This window comes from Bombina bombina, chromosome 6, assembly GCF_027579735.1.
Source record: "Bombina bombina isolate aBomBom1 chromosome 6, aBomBom1.pri, whole genome shotgun sequence".
In the NCBI taxonomy this organism is placed as follows: Eukaryota; Metazoa; Chordata; class Amphibia; order Anura; family Bombinatoridae; genus Bombina; species Bombina bombina.
In genome coordinates this window covers 993,058,892-993,077,042 of record NC_069504.1, presented here as the reverse complement: position 1 = coordinate 993,077,042, position 18,151 = coordinate 993,058,892, and the positions used below count along the sequence as shown (strand labels likewise).

At 37.9% G+C, this 18,151-nt stretch overlaps 1 protein-coding gene across 1 annotated transcript; it reads right to left on the bottom strand.

Moving 5' to 3' along the window:
* Positions 1–6,170: 6,170 nt before the first annotated feature.
* Positions 6,171–12,312, bottom strand: LOC128664850 (zona pellucida sperm-binding protein 4-like). Its single transcript, XM_053719652.1, has 12 exons — positions 12,132–12,312; positions 10,504–10,625; positions 10,061–10,157; positions 8,344–8,499; positions 8,055–8,245; positions 7,702–7,796; positions 7,442–7,569; positions 7,166–7,355; positions 6,931–7,072; positions 6,652–6,730; positions 6,470–6,565; positions 6,171–6,307 (listed from the first exon to the last, which is right to left on the bottom strand). Exons 1-12 carry the CDS (start codon positions 12,310–12,312, stop codon positions 6,171–6,173), a joined length of 1,614 nt encoding a protein of 537 aa, XP_053575627.1.
* Between the last annotated feature and the right edge of the window lie 5,839 nt (positions 12,313–18,151).

The window sequence follows — 18,151 nt, the reverse complement described above, 5'->3', positions numbered from 1 at the left end:
AACACTGTGCTCGTGAAGTTATCTGGGAACAGGCACAGATTGGCTAAACTGCAAGTCTGTCAAAGAACTGAAATAAAGGGGCAGTTTGCAGAGGCTTAGATACAAGGTAATCACAGAGGTTAAAAGTATATTATAACTGTTGGTTATGCAAAACTAAGGAATGGGTAATAAAGGGGTTATCTTTTAAAACAATAAAAATTCTAGTGTAGACTTTCCCTTTAAGTTAATACTTTTACTCTGTTATTTAAGGCAAGTTTGTACCCCACCTTAGTTCTTGTGTAAAAGCTCAAAATAAGCTCAGATTTGGAACATTACTGTCTAAAAAGAAGTTAGAATTTTTTTTCTCTCTCACCCATCCCCTTTTGCTTTCCAGGCGAGTGTATCTCCCGGGTCTCTTATTTGTATACTCACCTCCCACACATACCTACGGTGCAGTAGTGCACACCTCAGTGATGAAATGGTCTGGAATAGACTGAGAAACGCGTTGCAAAATAAAAACTTTTTGTTTCATACCACGACCCGGTATTTCTGCTTCTTTCTGCGAATCCTTTGTTCCCATAATAGGACATTTGCCACTGAACTTTTCATGCACTGACAGTCAGTTTTGGAGACGAGCCTTGGCTGTGTGAGCATAGCAGGAGAGCACCTACCGGCTTGCAGCTTACTTTGTCCGGCTATTGGCCCTAAAGAACGTGGCTGCTATTTTCCAGATGCCTATCCGGATTCCATAGGTCCCCTGGGTGAGACCTCCAGCGTACTGACTTCTGGATTTTGAATGTCAGCCTGCTTTCTTGCACCTTATTCACCTAAGGTGCCACTATCTTTGTGAGTAGTTTTTTTGCACATCACTTTTATATTTGATGTTTATGCGATTTACACTATGTTGGCGCCCCTTGTTTATTTTTTATTCTAGACATCCTGACCCATCACACCGAGGGACACAAGAGGAGCACGCCAAATACCTAAGTACACTACCATCCTTACTTTAGGATTGGACGCTTTTCACACCATATTTGTTTTTGGACTTTGAGAAGAATTTTTTAATTGATTTTATTTTAATCTCTCACTATCATTGTTCGGCTTTTGTGATTATCTGATCATTTGATTATATCACTGTTTCCCTACATATTTTGTGCTTTTTCGTTCATTTCATTGGTAATCACCTTTGTTATTATTTCACACCTGTTTTCAATCACCGTTTTGTGTATCACGGTTTTGTATAATTCCATTGATGCATATGGGTTTAAATTAATAGGTCTAACTTTCCTTACCAGTGGTTCCCAAGCGCATCCTCTTAGAGTAATTCCTAAAAGGAAAAACTATTTAATTAATATACCCCCTTATTACACATCCGATTCCTACACCACAGAGCCTTCTCCCTTCCTTTTAAAAAAAAAAAAAAAAAAAAAAAATTATGGAGAGGTTTGTGATTACATCCAAACCAAAACCTCCAAAGCACAAAGGGCTTAACTATGAACTGACCAGCAAAGACATAGACCCAGATGGTAGATACCTTGAGGTACAATTACGACCTCAAATATATGAATAGTAAAATAGGAGATTTCACAGCTCCCAATAGACAGAACAGACAAGAATACAAAATCACTGAGAACACATTATACAGGAATTAAAATCCTACAGATATCCTTTAATTTAAGACCTAACCTAAATTTCTTGAGGATTCAAAATCCAGATCAGCGACAGTACACATGCAAATCAAAAACATAAGACCTTTTTCTAGGATCGATATGTTAATAAATTGGAAAATGTTTGGTCAAGATCTACAAGCCACAATTAATCCAATAATTATATCAGACCACGCACCAATATCTCTGTCTATCCACTAAGACCGCAATCAACTCAACCCAATTCCATTTTTCCTAAATACTTGTATATGAATATTAAGTTCACCAATTGGCTACGAAACATGTGGCAACGATACAAAACTTAATGAGAATTCAGTATCAAACGTGGAAATGTATTGGGGAGCATCTAAAACAGTAAGGGGAGAAATAAAGGCTAAACTTAAACAAGAAAGAAAGAAAGAAAGAAAACAAGAAAACAAGAAAGAAAGAAAACAAGAAAACAAGAAAACAAGAAAGAAAGAAAGAAAACAAGAAAACAAGAAAGAAAGAAAGAAAGAAAGAAAACAAGAAAACAAGAAAGAAAGAAAGAAAACAAGAAAACAAGAAAGAAAGAAAGAAAGAAAGAAAACAAGAAAACAAGAAAGAAAACAAGAAAACAAGAAAACAAGAAAACAAGAAAGAAAACAAGAAAACAAGAAAACAAGAAAACAAGAAAGAAAACAAGAAAGAAAACAAGAAAACAAGAAAACAAGAAAACAAGAAAGAAAACAAGAAAGAAAACAAGAAAACAAGAAAACAAGAAAACAAGAAAACAAGAAAGAAAGAAAGAAAGAAAGAAAGAAAGAAAGAAAGAAAGAAAGAAAGAAAGAAAGAAAGAAAGAAAGAAAGAAAGAAAGAAAGAAAGAAAGAAAGAAAGAAAGAAAGAAAGAAAGAAAGAAAGAAAGAAAGAAAGAAAGAAAGAAAGAAAGAAAGAAAGAAAGAAAGAAAGAAAGAAAGAAAGAAAGAAAGAGAAATGTATTTAACTCAATTACACAAGAGGCAGTAAAGGCTAGTGCAAAATTTTATCAGTTTGGAGCAAACCAGGTATATACTAAGCAAATATGATAAGGCAGGCAAGAGGGTCTAATACAATAGAAGCAATCACTAATAAAGGGGTAAGATCGACAAAAATTAGACATTATTGCTGAATTTTTAGAATATTATAAAAATATATACAAAGAAGACAGATGAACAAAAAAAGAAAGTTCTGGGATAATTGCTTAATGTCACAAATAGATCAAGATAAATTACAGCATTTAAATAGATGAAGTAGATAATGCAATTACAAAGCTGCTCCGGATAGCCTCCCTTCCAAACACTACAAAATCCTTGCGGATTATATAAATAAATCCCTTCTTGACTTGTTAAATTGCGATTATACTAAGGGAAAAAAAAACAAAACAAAAAAAACTTAGGAATTTACAAAATATTACATTATTTTGCAATAAGAATAAGAATCCTGAAGATCTGAGTGCTTACCGCCTGATTTCACTCCTTAATGAAGATTATAGCTAAAAGAATGAAACTTTTTTCAAGGGCATTAATACATTCTGACTAAACAGGGTTCATGTCTGGAAGAACCTCTTTATCCAAAACTAAGAAAGGTCCTAACACAACGAGAATTATAATTAAACCCCCCCCCCCCAAAAAAAAAAAAAAATAGAGCTATGATCTCAGTCTATGCAGAAAAAGAGTTCGATTACATGAGCTGGGATCATTTATATTCTGCCTTGGGAAAAAAAAAAATTGATTAAACAGTTATATAGATGCCCTCAGTCGGCCATAATAAGCAATGGTGCTATTTTTGTGGGTTCAGCTAGCAAAGGGAACAAGACAGGGATGTCCGCTCTCACCCCTATTCTTTAATTTAGCAATAGCAGCACTAGCATCTACAATAAGTAAAATAAAAGGAATTAAAATAGGGAATAATGAACAACAAGTAGCATTGTATGCTGACGATTAACTAGTATTCATCAGTAACACAAAAATAAACATGCCCATACTTACACAAATCTTTCAGGACTTCGGCTCCTTTACTGGATACCGAGTAAATACTGAAAAATCAGTGGTTATATGGATTAATAAGTTTTAATTTCAGTTCTACGTTTAAAGACGCCAATTCTCATTTAAAGTATTTAGGCATCAATATTTCCAGATCCCCAAATGTGTGGTACGTACTGACTTTTCCAGAAATATATAAAATCTGTCCCGATTTAAAGAGATGGGCATTGCTTCCATTAACACTTACGGCAAAAATAAATTTTATCAAAATGGTGGCTTTTCCCCAAGCTCCTATATCTATTACAAAATCTCCCATTATTTCTCAAATACAAACCTTACATAAAGGGTTTCATAGGTTCCTATGGGGGGGGGGGGGCGCATATGCCAACTCCATCCTAAGGAAAGGCATTAATTAATTTGCTAGTGAAAAGATTACCAGAAGGTATATATAAAAAAAAAAAAAAAAAAAAAAAAAAAAAAAGTTTAAAAATCATGTCAAAAGATTTGTGAATATTAAATGCCCTTCCAAACTTCTCCAAATTCTTATTATCCGGCAACCCCGATTTCACAGAAGGGATAAGAGCAAACATAAACCAATGGAAGTGACAAGGTCTGGAGTACATGGCTCAATTACTCAAGACTAATTGGGGCACGGTTAAATCTTTTGAAGAAATTAAACCGCTAGACATTACTGTACTTCTCTTAAACTTAAGTCAGCACCAGAATGTTGGAAGGACAGCAAGGCCAGGATAAATATTTTCCAAAAGGGCATCTCCTCAATTGCATACTGGTACAGACTGATGCTTAAAAAAAAAAAAAAAAAAAAAAAAAAAAAAGGTAAGAAAAACAAAAATAACTGCAAAATGGAGGAGATCAATTCAGTGGGAGATGATTTAATTAGCAAAAGTATTGAAAGAGCATATAAAGCTACACTATTATCGTCTTGGCATGAGTCACATCTCAAATTGATCAATTTTGCCTACATCACTCCAGATAGCTCACAAAATGAAATCAAGCTAGAACAGTGGCATGCTACAGATGTAGCTTTCTGAATGCTAATATACACTGCTTAGGCTCATGTCCTAAAGTAAAGAAAATTCTGGATCTCTAAAATCTTGAACTCTAGAATTGAGAAACATGCTAGATAGCTTCTAAAAAAGAAAAAACCCAACCACAATTTGATGTACGATATAATATTGACTATGGTCCCTATTTTTTTTCTCAAAGTCGGGGGGGGAAGGGCGATTACATAAAATCAGTCTTCAAACATACAACCCACCCATTTATAAACACTTTACTTTTAAGAGACTCTACAGAAGAGAATCAGGTAAGCTAAGCATACTATATAGATGGTGGGTTTCTATCTTTAGACCTTTTCTTATACTCTCTTGTATGTGTCCTTGAGATCACATCATTGTTTTTTAGGATTATACATCAAGGAGCTAGAATATTCATTTTTCTAAAAAATAAATTATACTTAATGAGGTATTTGTTTTTTTCACGTTTGGAATGCAAAGAATTTGAATGCCTTCTGTTGATCTAATGGAACCTCATAAGCTGCATTTTGTATTGCTCTTTTATTTTTCTTATTTGGGTTGTCACTTTGTATATATCTGTCAGGACAATGATGCTGTATTGTATGTGGGCAAATATACTAATGTTATGCATTATTGTCTATTATCCAATTATGATGTGATTTGTTTTAGGACAAAAAAAAAAAAAAAAAATATATAACAAATACAAAACAGGACCCCAACATCACCTTACATAGTGACTAAAAGCAGTCCCTCTTGTGAGGGAAAACATACCACGTTAATCCAATAGCAACAGTGGGCCACCTAATCAAACTATAGGCATATGGAACATAATCAAGTTGTGTACTAATAACTAATCTGCCCCCCTCTTGCTGTTAACATATAAAGGAGACTTTGTAAGGGACAGCATCCTCTCTCAAAAGCAGTTATTCTATATTCATATAGCTGCCGAGTGTCATAATACTATACAATAGTTACTTTGTAAAAGGGTGATTTTGGCAACACAGAACACCCATAAGGTATATTTATGGTAAGGTGATTGCTTAGTAGCTGTAACTATCACTAGAGAATATCCACCCACAAAACGCAGAAGTTAAACTACCTACATAGTAAACCTCATTCCACAGTTGGAGCTTCGGGAAGTAAACTTGCCAACTGTGGAACCAAAAAGGTTTACTATGTAGGCAGTAGAGATCAGTTTAACTTCTGCATTGTGTGTTTGATAGTTCAAAGTTTCTGAAACTGCTTGATCTGCTAGAAATGTATGCATTAGAATGTAATTGGGGAAAAAAAATTTTTTTATATATATATATATATATATATATATATATATATATATATATATAGAGAGAGAGAGAGAGAGAGAGAGAGAAGCCACTGCTGCAACAGTGGTGGTTAAACCTGAAGTCAATCTGTTGTATAAGCAATGTACAAGTTCTTCCTCAACCATTACTTTTGTAGGTTTAAAGCAATCAAGACAACATGATTTTTTTGTAGAAATCCATTTTATTTACACTTGTTCACTATTTGTAACATGAAATCGCTTGTAATTCAAAACACCTATAACAGAAATGATGGCCAGAACACCTCCGACAACTGCTGTGCCTCTGGCCCAGGCTAAAGGTTTGTAACCAAAATCATTGTTACCTGTAGGAATAAGCCATAGTTAAATGGGTAACCAGACAGTTATAGCAAGATAAATGGCAAAGACTTATCAAAAAGTTTAAATACGTCTAATGTTGACAATGTTAAACTACAGAGGTATAAAGCAATTGTTGTAGCCTAGATTTCAAGTCTGATTCAGATTACCTGGTATCTCAGCCTTCACCATGCTAGCACCGGCAAAGTAAATGGGTCCCTCAGATGTGACTATGGTCATGGTGTCCTCCACAGGTACCATTCTCCCTGAATTAGGTATATAAATGAAGGCATACAATTAACGCAAGTCTTTAAGGGCATTAGATAGTAAAGAAGGGTTCTAGATGTCTTACGCTTTCTTGATGAACAAGTTCTTCTGCAGGAATCAAAGTTAGATGGAACACATACAGAGGCACTACAGTGGAAGTAGACCTGGGGAGGAAAGAAGATTACCATTACTGGATGAATTAAGGAGCAAGTGCAGGGAAATTGGCCTTCACAGAAAGTGTTTATTGATTTTATATTTCACACTATAAAGTTTAAGATTTTAGTGAGGACAAGTTTTAGATGTGGTAGTTTTTCCACTACAGTTAAAAAGCAATCTGACCATACATAAACTCAAGCAAAGTTACCAATCCTCCAAGAGAAAGTTGGGTTCTTTCATCCACAAATGTGAAAGTGCTGATGGAAAAGCGCTGGTAATGTGTTGGGTAAGTTTGTGATGCAACAACTGGAATCAGCTGTGTAAGGTAATTATCTCCAGTGAAAGGACAACTGGAGAAAAAAAAAAAAAAAACACGACATTTAAAGTCAGAATTTTAAAGACCTTTATTAGCTTGATGAAGTATAGAGGGTTTGCAATACTACCTTTTCTCCAGGACAGGCCACTGTGGCTGCTGGAAGGAATTAGTAGATTGGGTAGCCCAGCAATCATTTAGTACCAGCACAAGGTTAGGGTCTGTGCGCCTCAGAATCCTGACCTCCAGGTAGACTGGATCTCTCAGAACCTTTACAACAGGGTAGTCTCCATCTACATAGTATCTGGTATAGGATGTATCTAGATATTGAAAATAAATCATGACAAAGGTGCTCTTATGACAAAGGCTAACAAGCTTGGATAGGCTAGGTTTAGAATAGAGTTACCTTGAGCTATCCTCATCTCCAGTGAAAGAGGTCCAGTGGTGGAGACAGGAGGTGGGGGTGGCAGGGTGACAACATCTACGTTTAGTAGTACAGCACTGGTTCTGGAATAGCTGCAGCGAACAGTCAGCCTAGAAAAGCAAAGTGGTAGAAGTGTAAAGCAGCTCCCTTCAGAAGCACCTTGTATAGTTACATTATAATTTTAAAGTGCATCTGAAATGGATGGACCCGCTAGGTGATGAAATCAACCAATCCCAACTTACTTCATTGTACTGTCTCTAGTGATTGATGCCCCTTGCCAGTTCCTTACATCTCTTGTTGCTTCAAAGACGTTTTCATAAATCTGACTAACATCTGTCTGTTAGGGAAGAAAGGTCAGGTTTCAAGGAGCTCATTTCAGGTTTTTTTGCAGTGCTTTCAAACAGCTCAATACTATTTAGGGAATCTAAAATATATTAGAGTAAAGCCGTTTTATTCACAAAAATGCAGTTGATGTCTAGCTATGGCATGTAAGATACTGTATGCATTAGATACAGATTTTAAACCCAATTGCTAACTGGAACCTATTACACCTCACTATATAGCCAAGTATTGTTTTACCCATGCCTCTATTTACCATATGGCCACTTCCACAGGACAAAGGAAATTGGAAGACAACGAAGAGGTTGTTCCTGGTGATTTGCAACCCACTGCAAGTAGCTGTGTTCACAGACAGCACATTTACAGAGTCCAGTATTAAAGGAGGGACTGCCACATCCTTAGCAAGAGCAACTATAACCTGATTATCAGCTGTACACTGTGCAGTCACTGAAAAAAAAATATAAAAAAATTCATAAAGGTACATACGACGGTAACATTAATCACCTTTTTACACAATAGGGGGGGGGAGTTTGCTGGTAACTCACCTTTGTTTCCATAGTAACAGGGCATACTAGAATCCAAAGGAGTGAAGCAGCACCCAAGGCTCTCACAGAGGTCTCTGGATACTGGGGCATTGGCACAGGACACCCTGTCCCCTCTGGCAATGGCAGCACAAACATCTGGGCTGGGAGCATCCATAGCTTTAAGAGATCAGAACACTCGAGTCAGCAGCAAGGAAAATAAAGCATAGAGATATTATGTATTTAATCTCCGGTTTTGAATACTTTCATCTCTAGCTTACTGACCATTACAGACAAAGGGTATAAAAGATTTAGCAATATGCCCTAAACTATCTTCCTACACAATGTGTAGGAAGTTGAGAAATTCTCAATTACTGTTTTTAATTTAATATAAATAAGGAAGGGTAGAAATCAGTCTAGCCCCTGCCCACAGCTAGACAAGGAAGCAGACATTGCAAAACCTTAAATAGGTCACATTTTTGCAGCAGTAATCCTATATTGATCATGGGTAATAAACTGACAGGAAGGCAAAGGTATAGTGTTGCTAGGAGACACCATAAAATAGCCCCAATCACATTCTTTGTTGAAAGCCCAAACCTAGGTAGACTCATATGCTGATTTCTAAGCCCTTGAAGGCCGCCTCTTAGCATTTTGTACGCCATATAGATGGCATTGTGCTCACTCCCGTGGAGTTATTTATGAGTCAGCACTGACAGGCCAAAATGCAAGTCTGCCCACTTATTTTAGTTCTTTTGACAGTCTGATTACCTTGTATCTAAGCGTCTGCAGATGTCAAACAAGTATTAATAGAACAAGGTTTGTTACGCAAAAACTGGAATTGGTGAGAGATTTTTTAAATACAAATACTGTACCTTTGAAAGAAATTTAAAAGGGACAATCAATAGACTCTTAAAAAAAAAAAATAATTTTAACCATTCCCCAGTTTTGCATAACCAACAGTTATAATACATGTTTTATTTCTAATATTGTATCCAAGCCTCTGCAAACTGCCCCCTTTTGACAGACTTGCATTTTAGCCAATCGGTGCCAACTCCTAGGTGACTTCACATGTGTGAGCTCAATGTTATCTATATGACATTAATTAATGCCCTCTAGTGGTCAAAATGCATTCAGATAAGAGACCTTCAAGGTCTAAGCAATTAGTATGAGCCTACCTAGGTTTAATTTTCAACTAAGAAACAAAGCAAAATTGGTGATAAAAGTAAATTGGAAAGTTATTTAAAATTGCATGCCCTATCTGAATCATGAAAGTTTATTTTGGACTTGACTGTCTCTTAATGTAAAATCATATTGCAGTTATTTCTATTAAAGGGAAATTAAACCAAAATTCTCTTTCTGAATAATGAAACAATTTAAACAGCTTTCCAATTTCTTTCTATTATCTAATATGCCTCATTCTTTAGATATCCTTGGTTTAAGAAATAGCAATGCACAAAGCCTATCTAGATATGCTTTCCAGCAAAAAATATCAAAAATGAAGCAAATTAAAATAGAATTAGAAAGTTGTTTAAAATTGCATGCCGTTTCTAAATCATGGGGGGGGGGGGGGGGGGAATGTCCCTTTAAGTATTAGTCTGATTTTTGTTACTTAATTTAAAGGGATATTAAGCATTTATTTAATTGAATCTCAGATTACCCTACTAGACCTTGTCACTATAGAAGAAAAGGTTAAAATACATTGAAAGGGGCAATGTGATTTTATAATCCATAGAGAGTTTACCTGGTAAGACTGGACATTTAAGATCCTTTTTATGGTGCTGAATCCCTCCATCAAGTAGGGCTTCTTTCAGAAGAATGGTCATTAGATAGGTGTCTTCCTGTGAGTGTAGAAATACCATTGTAGTGAATGAACAAAGTTACAATGTAAGAGACCAATTCCCAGCAACCTCTAGTATAGGAAGTGCCAGACAAGTTAACATTCCTACAGGGCCACAATTTAGTAGATTTGTTAAAGATCTAATCATGTTTAAAGGATCTGACATTAAAAAATATATATATATATATATATATATATATATATATATATATATATATATATATATATATATATATATATATATATATATATATAATAACCCATGACACTTGATGGCTAATTTGCCAGTCTACACATGGTTCAGAATAAGTCTTTACAGCTGTCCCAAACCAAGAAATGCTCTTTACCTGCTCAGTCACATAACAGCCATCATAAGCAGCACCAACAACCACAGAGCCATCTGGTTCCTGTCCAACCCAGGTGCCACACTCTGAGCTATTGTGTAGATAATGAGACTCTCCTTGGTTATCTGAAAGAAGATCACCATTTACCTTTAAGTAAACTAAAACAACCAGACTTTGTATTGTGTTGTCCAAAGCAAAATGTTTACCACTGAATACAAATATGAGCAATCACCCCCCCCCCCCACATTTTATTTTGAGACCTTCAACTTTTATCTGTTTAAGTATATTCAGAGATCTTTCTTTATATATCTCCCCCAAACACACATTACTATGCCCCAAACATTGCTTAAGACACTCACATGGCAAGTAAATGCAGGGGGGCTCTGAGAATATAAGTTGCTATTTAACATTTTAGGATCTTTTAAAAAAAAAAAAAAAAAAAAAATCCCACACACCCCCCACATGCAGGTCAAGTATACTTCATATTAAAAAACATCAACACAAACCTCTAAGAGAAGAGCATGTGGCCAAACAGAAGATAAAATGTGGCTAGCAGAGGCTGTACCTTTTATGTTAAAATAAATTCCCTCTATCTGGTGCATACAGTTATAAACCTTCAACTGTACCAGGATCTTGCTTGGTATATGGTGATTTGTTTTTTTTCCTGCAGACCCACCTCTAACTTAATTATCAAAGTTGTGCACAATTTATATGCACACTGAGGCACAACCTACTAAGCATGCTCAAAAGTTCACATTATATACACTTATGCATTTTGTGATTGGCTGATGGCAGTCTTGATACAGGGAGAGAAAGTAACTTATTTTTTTTCCCTGACAAGAGTTTGAAATTCAGAATGTTATTGCATTTGGCTTTATGACATACTACCCTATTTAATGGCCCTTTAAAACTATATATATATATATATATATATATATATATATATATATATATATATATATATATATAATAAATATTACAGAAGATATGCTTACATCCAAAATTGTCTTTACTGTGTACTGTCCCTTTAAGTTGTTTTTCCATTAATGTATTTTAAATTACTTGCTGTACCAGCTGCAGAAATTGCTTTTTCAGGTTTGTGTATAGGAAATATCTGGTTTTGTGCTTTTAAACCACAACCTAATACATTGGGTTGAGCTTGCAGGTAACATCTCATTATCTTATCACTTTGTGTACAAACTTGCTCCCTTATCTTAGATTGGTCTGTAAACCAAAGCTCAATACTGAGAGAACAATGGAAAATTAACATTGCTTAACTAGCCCACACCTCATTGATACTGTAATTTCTTCTGCTGGCTGTGTTTATATAGCCCCCCCGTGTTTATATAGCCCCCGTGATTCAGATACCTAGAGAATGAACAACATTTGATAATAGGAGTAAATTTGAAAGTTGCTTAAAAGTGTCATGCTCTACCTGAATAATGAAACAAAAAAAATTGGGTTCAGTGTCCCTTTAAGAAGGGGACAAGGGGGGGGGTGTCTCATAAGATGATATAAAAAGTTTTCAAAACTAAATTTTACTGGTATCTGCACCATTGTTTTTGCTGGCACACATACATGATAAGTTTACCGTTACCATCACTTCAATGCTCCAAGGTATGTTCACTCACCTAGTACTATCAAGGAAAAAGCAGAATCATTATCCAGTGAAGGAAGAGAAAATTGGAGGCTGGTCAAACCACAACGCAGCTGTGAAGATTCCTCCCAAAAAGTTTGTACTTCACAAACCAAGCATTGTAACTTACAGCTCAGAAGCAAACCTAGAACCCACAGCACAACAGAGAAACCCATCTTGCTGTGATTAGAGAATGTTCTCCCCAGCCAGAGATCAGACTTTTATCCCATGAGCAACACCTGATGGGGAGGAGACTGGATTAATACCACTCAGATTTAGCACAGACTATTTGAATTGTCAGTTAACGAGCTATTCTCTGTAAACGTTTAACCCTTAAGCAACAAGGGAAGGTTCAATTCTACTTTCAAGATTGAAAGGCCATTTAACATGTAGTTTTACAGTGGTGGAAGTTTCTCAACTCTAGTCAGCAATACCTGTTAGCAAGGAAGGGAGACCTAAAGTATATTACTGGTGCTGATATAATACCCAGATGTTCAGTCCTGTTAGCAAGTCCTGAGAACTGGTTTTGAGAAACATTCCATTTACTGATCTGTACTAAAGGGTTTATTCTAATGTAAAAATAAATGCTGTGTTTAAGCTTCTTTTTAGTTCCCTTATTTCAGCATTTTTTTAATTTACTGTTTATTTTAATCTGTCAAAAGGAATTTTTATTATTTTGTCGAATAAGGTTCTTACCAATGTATAAGTCATTATGTGCAAGCAACAATATAAGACAAAAAAACATTTCAGATCAAGCAAAAAATACAATAAACAATAGTTGTCTAATTCATAGATATCAAATGTAAGGGGAAAAAAGAGATTTTATATCTTATGTTTTATTATCATAAACCAGTATATATTGTGCTGCTAAAATTAATTTTATGTGTCCCCTCCTCCACTCCCCACTCACTAATCTTTCACCTGAATATGAGCCAATGCCCAGAGAGTAAAAGGATATACTATTTTTTGTTCTAGCTCTATATCTGTATAGTAGTTTCCCGTTATAAACTAGTCTATTTTTGCTAGGGCTATTTTATTATATGTGGATATTGGGTGTAGAGGCACAGGTCCTTTAGAGTATTCTTTTCTGGTGCTTCAGTTAGGGCTGAGGAATAAGAAACTTAACTTGTAGTCATGTCGCGAATTGTTCGCCGGCGAATAGTTCCCGGCGAACATATGCGATGTTCGATCCGCCCCTATTCGTCATCATTGAGTAATACTTTGACCCTGTACCTCACAGTCAGCAGGCACATTCCAGCCAATAAGCAGCAGACCCTCCCTCCCAGACCCTCCTAACTCCTGGACAGCATCCATTTTAGATTCATTCGGAAGCTGCATTGTTAGTGAGAGGAGGGACAGCGTAGCTGCTGCTGATTTAGTAGGGAAATCTATAGCTAGGCTAGTGTATTCAGTGTCCACTAAAGTCCTGAAGGACTCATCTGATCTCTGCTGTAAGGATAGCACCCCAAAAAGCCCTTTTTAGGGCTGCTTTTTTTTTTTCCCTGTGTAATCTAATTGTAGTTGCCTGCCTGCCAGCGTGTGTCAGGCTCACAGCGTATACTGTGCCCACTTGCCCAGTGCCACCACTCATATCTTGTGTAACAGTAGTGTAGATTTAAAAAAAAACAACACTTTTTTGACTGTTTTAAATAATAGCAGTCAGTTTCCTTCACACGTGTGCATTTAAGTGCCTGCCTGCCAGGGCACAGTGTCACCCCAGTGCAACTCATATCTGGTGTAACAGTAGTGTAGATTTAAAAAAAACAACACTTATTTGGCTGTGTTAAATAATAGCAGTCAGTTTCCTTCACACGTGTGCGTTTAAGTGCCTGCCGGCCAGGGCACAGTGTCACCCCAGTGCAACTCATATGTGGTGTAACAGTAGTGTAGATTTAAAAAAAACAACACTTTTTTGACTGTGTTAAATAATAGCAGTCAGTTTCCTTCACACGTGTGCGTTTCAGTGCCTGCCTGCCAGGGCACAGTGTCACCCCAGTGCAACTCATATCTGGTGTAACAGTAGCAGTGGAGGCTCCTCCATTTGAGCACTCCCGCACGTGAACACCCAAAAGAAAAAGGGAAAAAAAGAAAGAAAATATTTTTTTGGATGAATAAATATAATTTCTCCTATTGGAAATATTATATTTATTCAGCCAAAAATTTTCTAGTCTAAACTGTCAAGTTGTCAATTTTTATTAAAAAAACCCAACCTCTTTTATATACCTCTATTTCACTTCTCTACCGCACGTGCGGTAGAGCAGTATAGCCTGCCATATAAATTTGCATAATTTTCCTATGTGACTACAGCGCAGCCCATAACTGAGCCTATACCTCTCTTAATCGCACAATATTTAGTGTGCGACTAGTGTTTTTTTTATGGGCGGCCAGCAGATGGAGCACTTTTTTTTTGCTGGCTGTTAACAGGCAAATACAGTCTACAATGATATCTGTGTCATACAAGTAATGAGGTGATAGCGTATGCAGAGGGCAAACTACTAGTTTATCAAGTAAGCTTTATAATTAATTGTCTTAATGATTAAGTGTATGAGGTGGATTAGGGAACTGAATATGACTTTTTATTTTTTAATAGCAAAAAAATAATAAGATTTTAGACTGTCTAAAAGTCTCGTTGATTGGGGTTGGGGCCGGGCCGGGCCAGGTCAGGATGCAGCACTGAGCGCGCTCAAGTGAAATTGAGTAGCAAGCGAGTGGAGTCTGGCCCAATGTTCCCTCTAATGTGTGTGGCCGCGCACTTCTTAATTATTCCCAAGCGCCATTGATGTTGTTTAGCCTGGATCCACTCATGTCACGTGGAGTCTGCTGTGGAAACTGAGGTGAAACTGGAACATCCAAATTGTAAGTTTGGGGCATGTTTGGGGTCTGCCTGGCACAGTATTGCATTACAGATATTACTGAATCTGATTACTTATCAGCGGGCTTAATATTTTATAAGTTCTGCTCTGGCGAATAGAGAACTTATAAAAAATATTGAGTCCGCTGATAAGTAATCAGATTCAGTACTGTCTGTAATGCAATTACAGTACTGAATCTGCACAATTTATATTTTCCTCTACTTTTTGCCCTGCTGTGGGCTAGCAGTACACCGGACCATGGGCTAGCAGTACACCGGACCAGCAAGCGAGTGTAACAGACTGAGTTAACAAGGTGCTGAAACGTATTTGTCTTGGGCTGCAGCCTCATTTTATTATTAGTTTAATAATAAAATGAGACTGCAGCCCAAGACATATACGTTTCAACACCTTGTTAACTCTGTAACTTACAGACACCAACGTAATGGCTGCGCTCCACTAAATAAAGCAGAGGGGGCACTGGGCGAGTATATGCATTGCTGAGTCTGACTGACTTCTACGCCGCACGCTGGGAGACTAAAAAAATGTATGTGCAAAATCCACAATTTCTGAAAAATAAGGCAAACAATATAAGTGTCTGTTTATTAGTATGCAATCTTGTTTTCATGAACTGCAGCAATTTTGTTGACTGCTTAATAAAAGATGTGCTTGTAAAACTGTGTTAGTGTTAGGGTCATGTTTTTACAGCCACAAAAAAAGATATGCAAGGGTTAAACTGCACTTGTGTCTCATACATTTTATGGCCATATACACTCATTACCTGCACACCTTCTACATATCTTTATGTATACTGTGCTGTTGTGTGTGTGCTTCTAGTGCTGTCAGCAACGCTTTGTCTCAGCAGCAGCCATTAAACTTAGTAAAGATTCAACAGAAAAGCTAAGACCGTTTTTTGTGACACGTTGCTTTTCTCTGTGCAGTTTAACCCTTGCATATATTTCTTGTGGCTGTAAAAACATAAACCTATCACTGAGTTTTACAGACATGTTGTGTGCAGCACTCTGACAGCAGACAGCAGTGTGGAGTGTGTGTGTGGGTGAGGGAGAGTGTGTCTGTCTCTGTGTGTGTGTGGGTGAGGGACAGTGTGTCTGTCTCTGTGTGTGTGTGTGAGGGAGAGTGTGTCTGTCTCTGTGTGTGTGTGTGTGGGTGAGGGAGAGTGTGTCTGTCTCTGTGTGAGGGAGAGTGTGTCTGTCTCTGTGTGTGTGTGTGTGTGTGTGTGTGTGGGTGGGTGAGGGAGAGTGTGTCTGTCTCTCTGTGTGTGTGTGGGTGAAGGAGAGTGTGTCTGTGTGTGTGTGGGTGAGGGAGAGTGTGTCTGTCTCTGTGTGTGTGTGTGGGTGAGGGAGAGTGTGTCTGTCTCTGTGTGTGTGTGTGGGTGAGGGAGAGTGTGTCTGTCTCTGTGTGTGTGTGTGGGTGAGGGAGAGTGTGTCTGTCTCTGTGTGTGTGTGTGGGTGAGGGAGAGTGTGTCTGTGTGTGTGTGGGTGAGGGTGAGGGAGAGTGTGTCTGTCTCTGTGTGTGTGTGTGGGTGAGGGAGAGTGTGTCTGTGTGTGTGTGGGTGAGGGAGAGTGTGTCTGTCTGTGTGTGTGGGGGTGAGGGAAAGTGTGTCTGTCTGTGTGTTGGGGCATACTCTGTAAGTACAAGTGATATCACAGTATATGCCAAGGAAAAAGTGTGTCAACGCCACTTACCCTGGTATGCCTACTTCAATAGTTATAGAACACCATACATCACTTCACATTTTTTTTTCTTGCTTTAAAGGGACAAGCTACCCTTGTGGGGCCTATATATATATATATATATATATATATATATATATATATATATATATATATATATATATATATATGTGTGTGTGTGTATATATATATATATATATATATATATATATATATATATATATATATATATATATATGAGAGAGCAATCTGAGGGGCGTGGCTTTATTTCAAGGGGTGTGGTCAGGGGAGGGGCCAAGTGCACCTCCATCTTCATAATTCACCAGCCGCCACTGAACAGTAGTGTACATTTAAAAAAAACAACACTTTTTTGACTGTAATAGATTGAATAGCAGTTAGTTGTCTGCAAGCGTGTGTGTCAGGCCTACAGCGTCTACTCTGCCAACTTCTGCCAGTGCACAGTGCCACTCATATCTTTTGTCACAGTAGCTTGCATGCATAGTACCACTAATCGAAAAAAAAATGACAGGCAGAGGCAGGCCACCCCACAGGGGCCGTCATGTTCGTGGTGCTGTGATTCCCTTTGGCCCTAGAATAATGCCCAGTGTTCAGAGGCCACGTACCCCGAACTTGAACATTTCTGACTCTGAGGACATAGTTGACTGGCTAGCACAGGACACCCAATCTTCTACAGCTTCCGCTTGGAACATTGATGCACCATCCTCCTCCAGATTAGCTTTGGGCACCTCTCAAGTTACCAATCGCCCGCCTGCCGCCACCACCAACACTAGCACCACAGCCGCTTCACTTAATCTGTCAGAGAAGTTATTTACACATCAGTTGGAAGAAATGAGTGATAGGGATGCGCAACCATTATTGCCAGAAAATGTAGATAACAGGGATATGTCTCAGTCAGGCAGCATTACACACATGGACGTACGGTGTGATGATGATGATGTTGTACCCGCTGCTGCTTCCTTTGTTGACTTGTCAGATACAAGTGAAGCAGTTGATGATGACGATGCGTCCGTGGATGTCATGTGGGTGCCCGCTAGAAGAGAAGAAGAAGAGGGGGAAAGTTCAGATGGGGAGACAGAGAGGAGGAGGAGACGAGTTGGAAGGAGGGGGAGGTCGTCGCAAGTAGCTAGTGGCACAGTCAGACAGCATGCATCGGCACCGGGGTCAGCCAGACAGCACGCCAATCAACGCATGCTGTTGCCACCACCAGAATGCCGTCATCGCAGAGCTCAGCAGTGTGGCATTTTTTGTGTGTGTCTGCCTCTGACAACAGTGATGCCATTTGCAACCTGTGCCAAAAGAAACTGAGTCGTGGGAAGTCCAACACCCACCTAGGTACAACTGCTTTGCGAAGGCACATGATCGCACATCACAAACGCCTATGGGATCAACACATGAGTCCAAGCAGCATACAAACTCAAAGCCGCCATCCTCCTCCTGGTCCAGCATCTTCA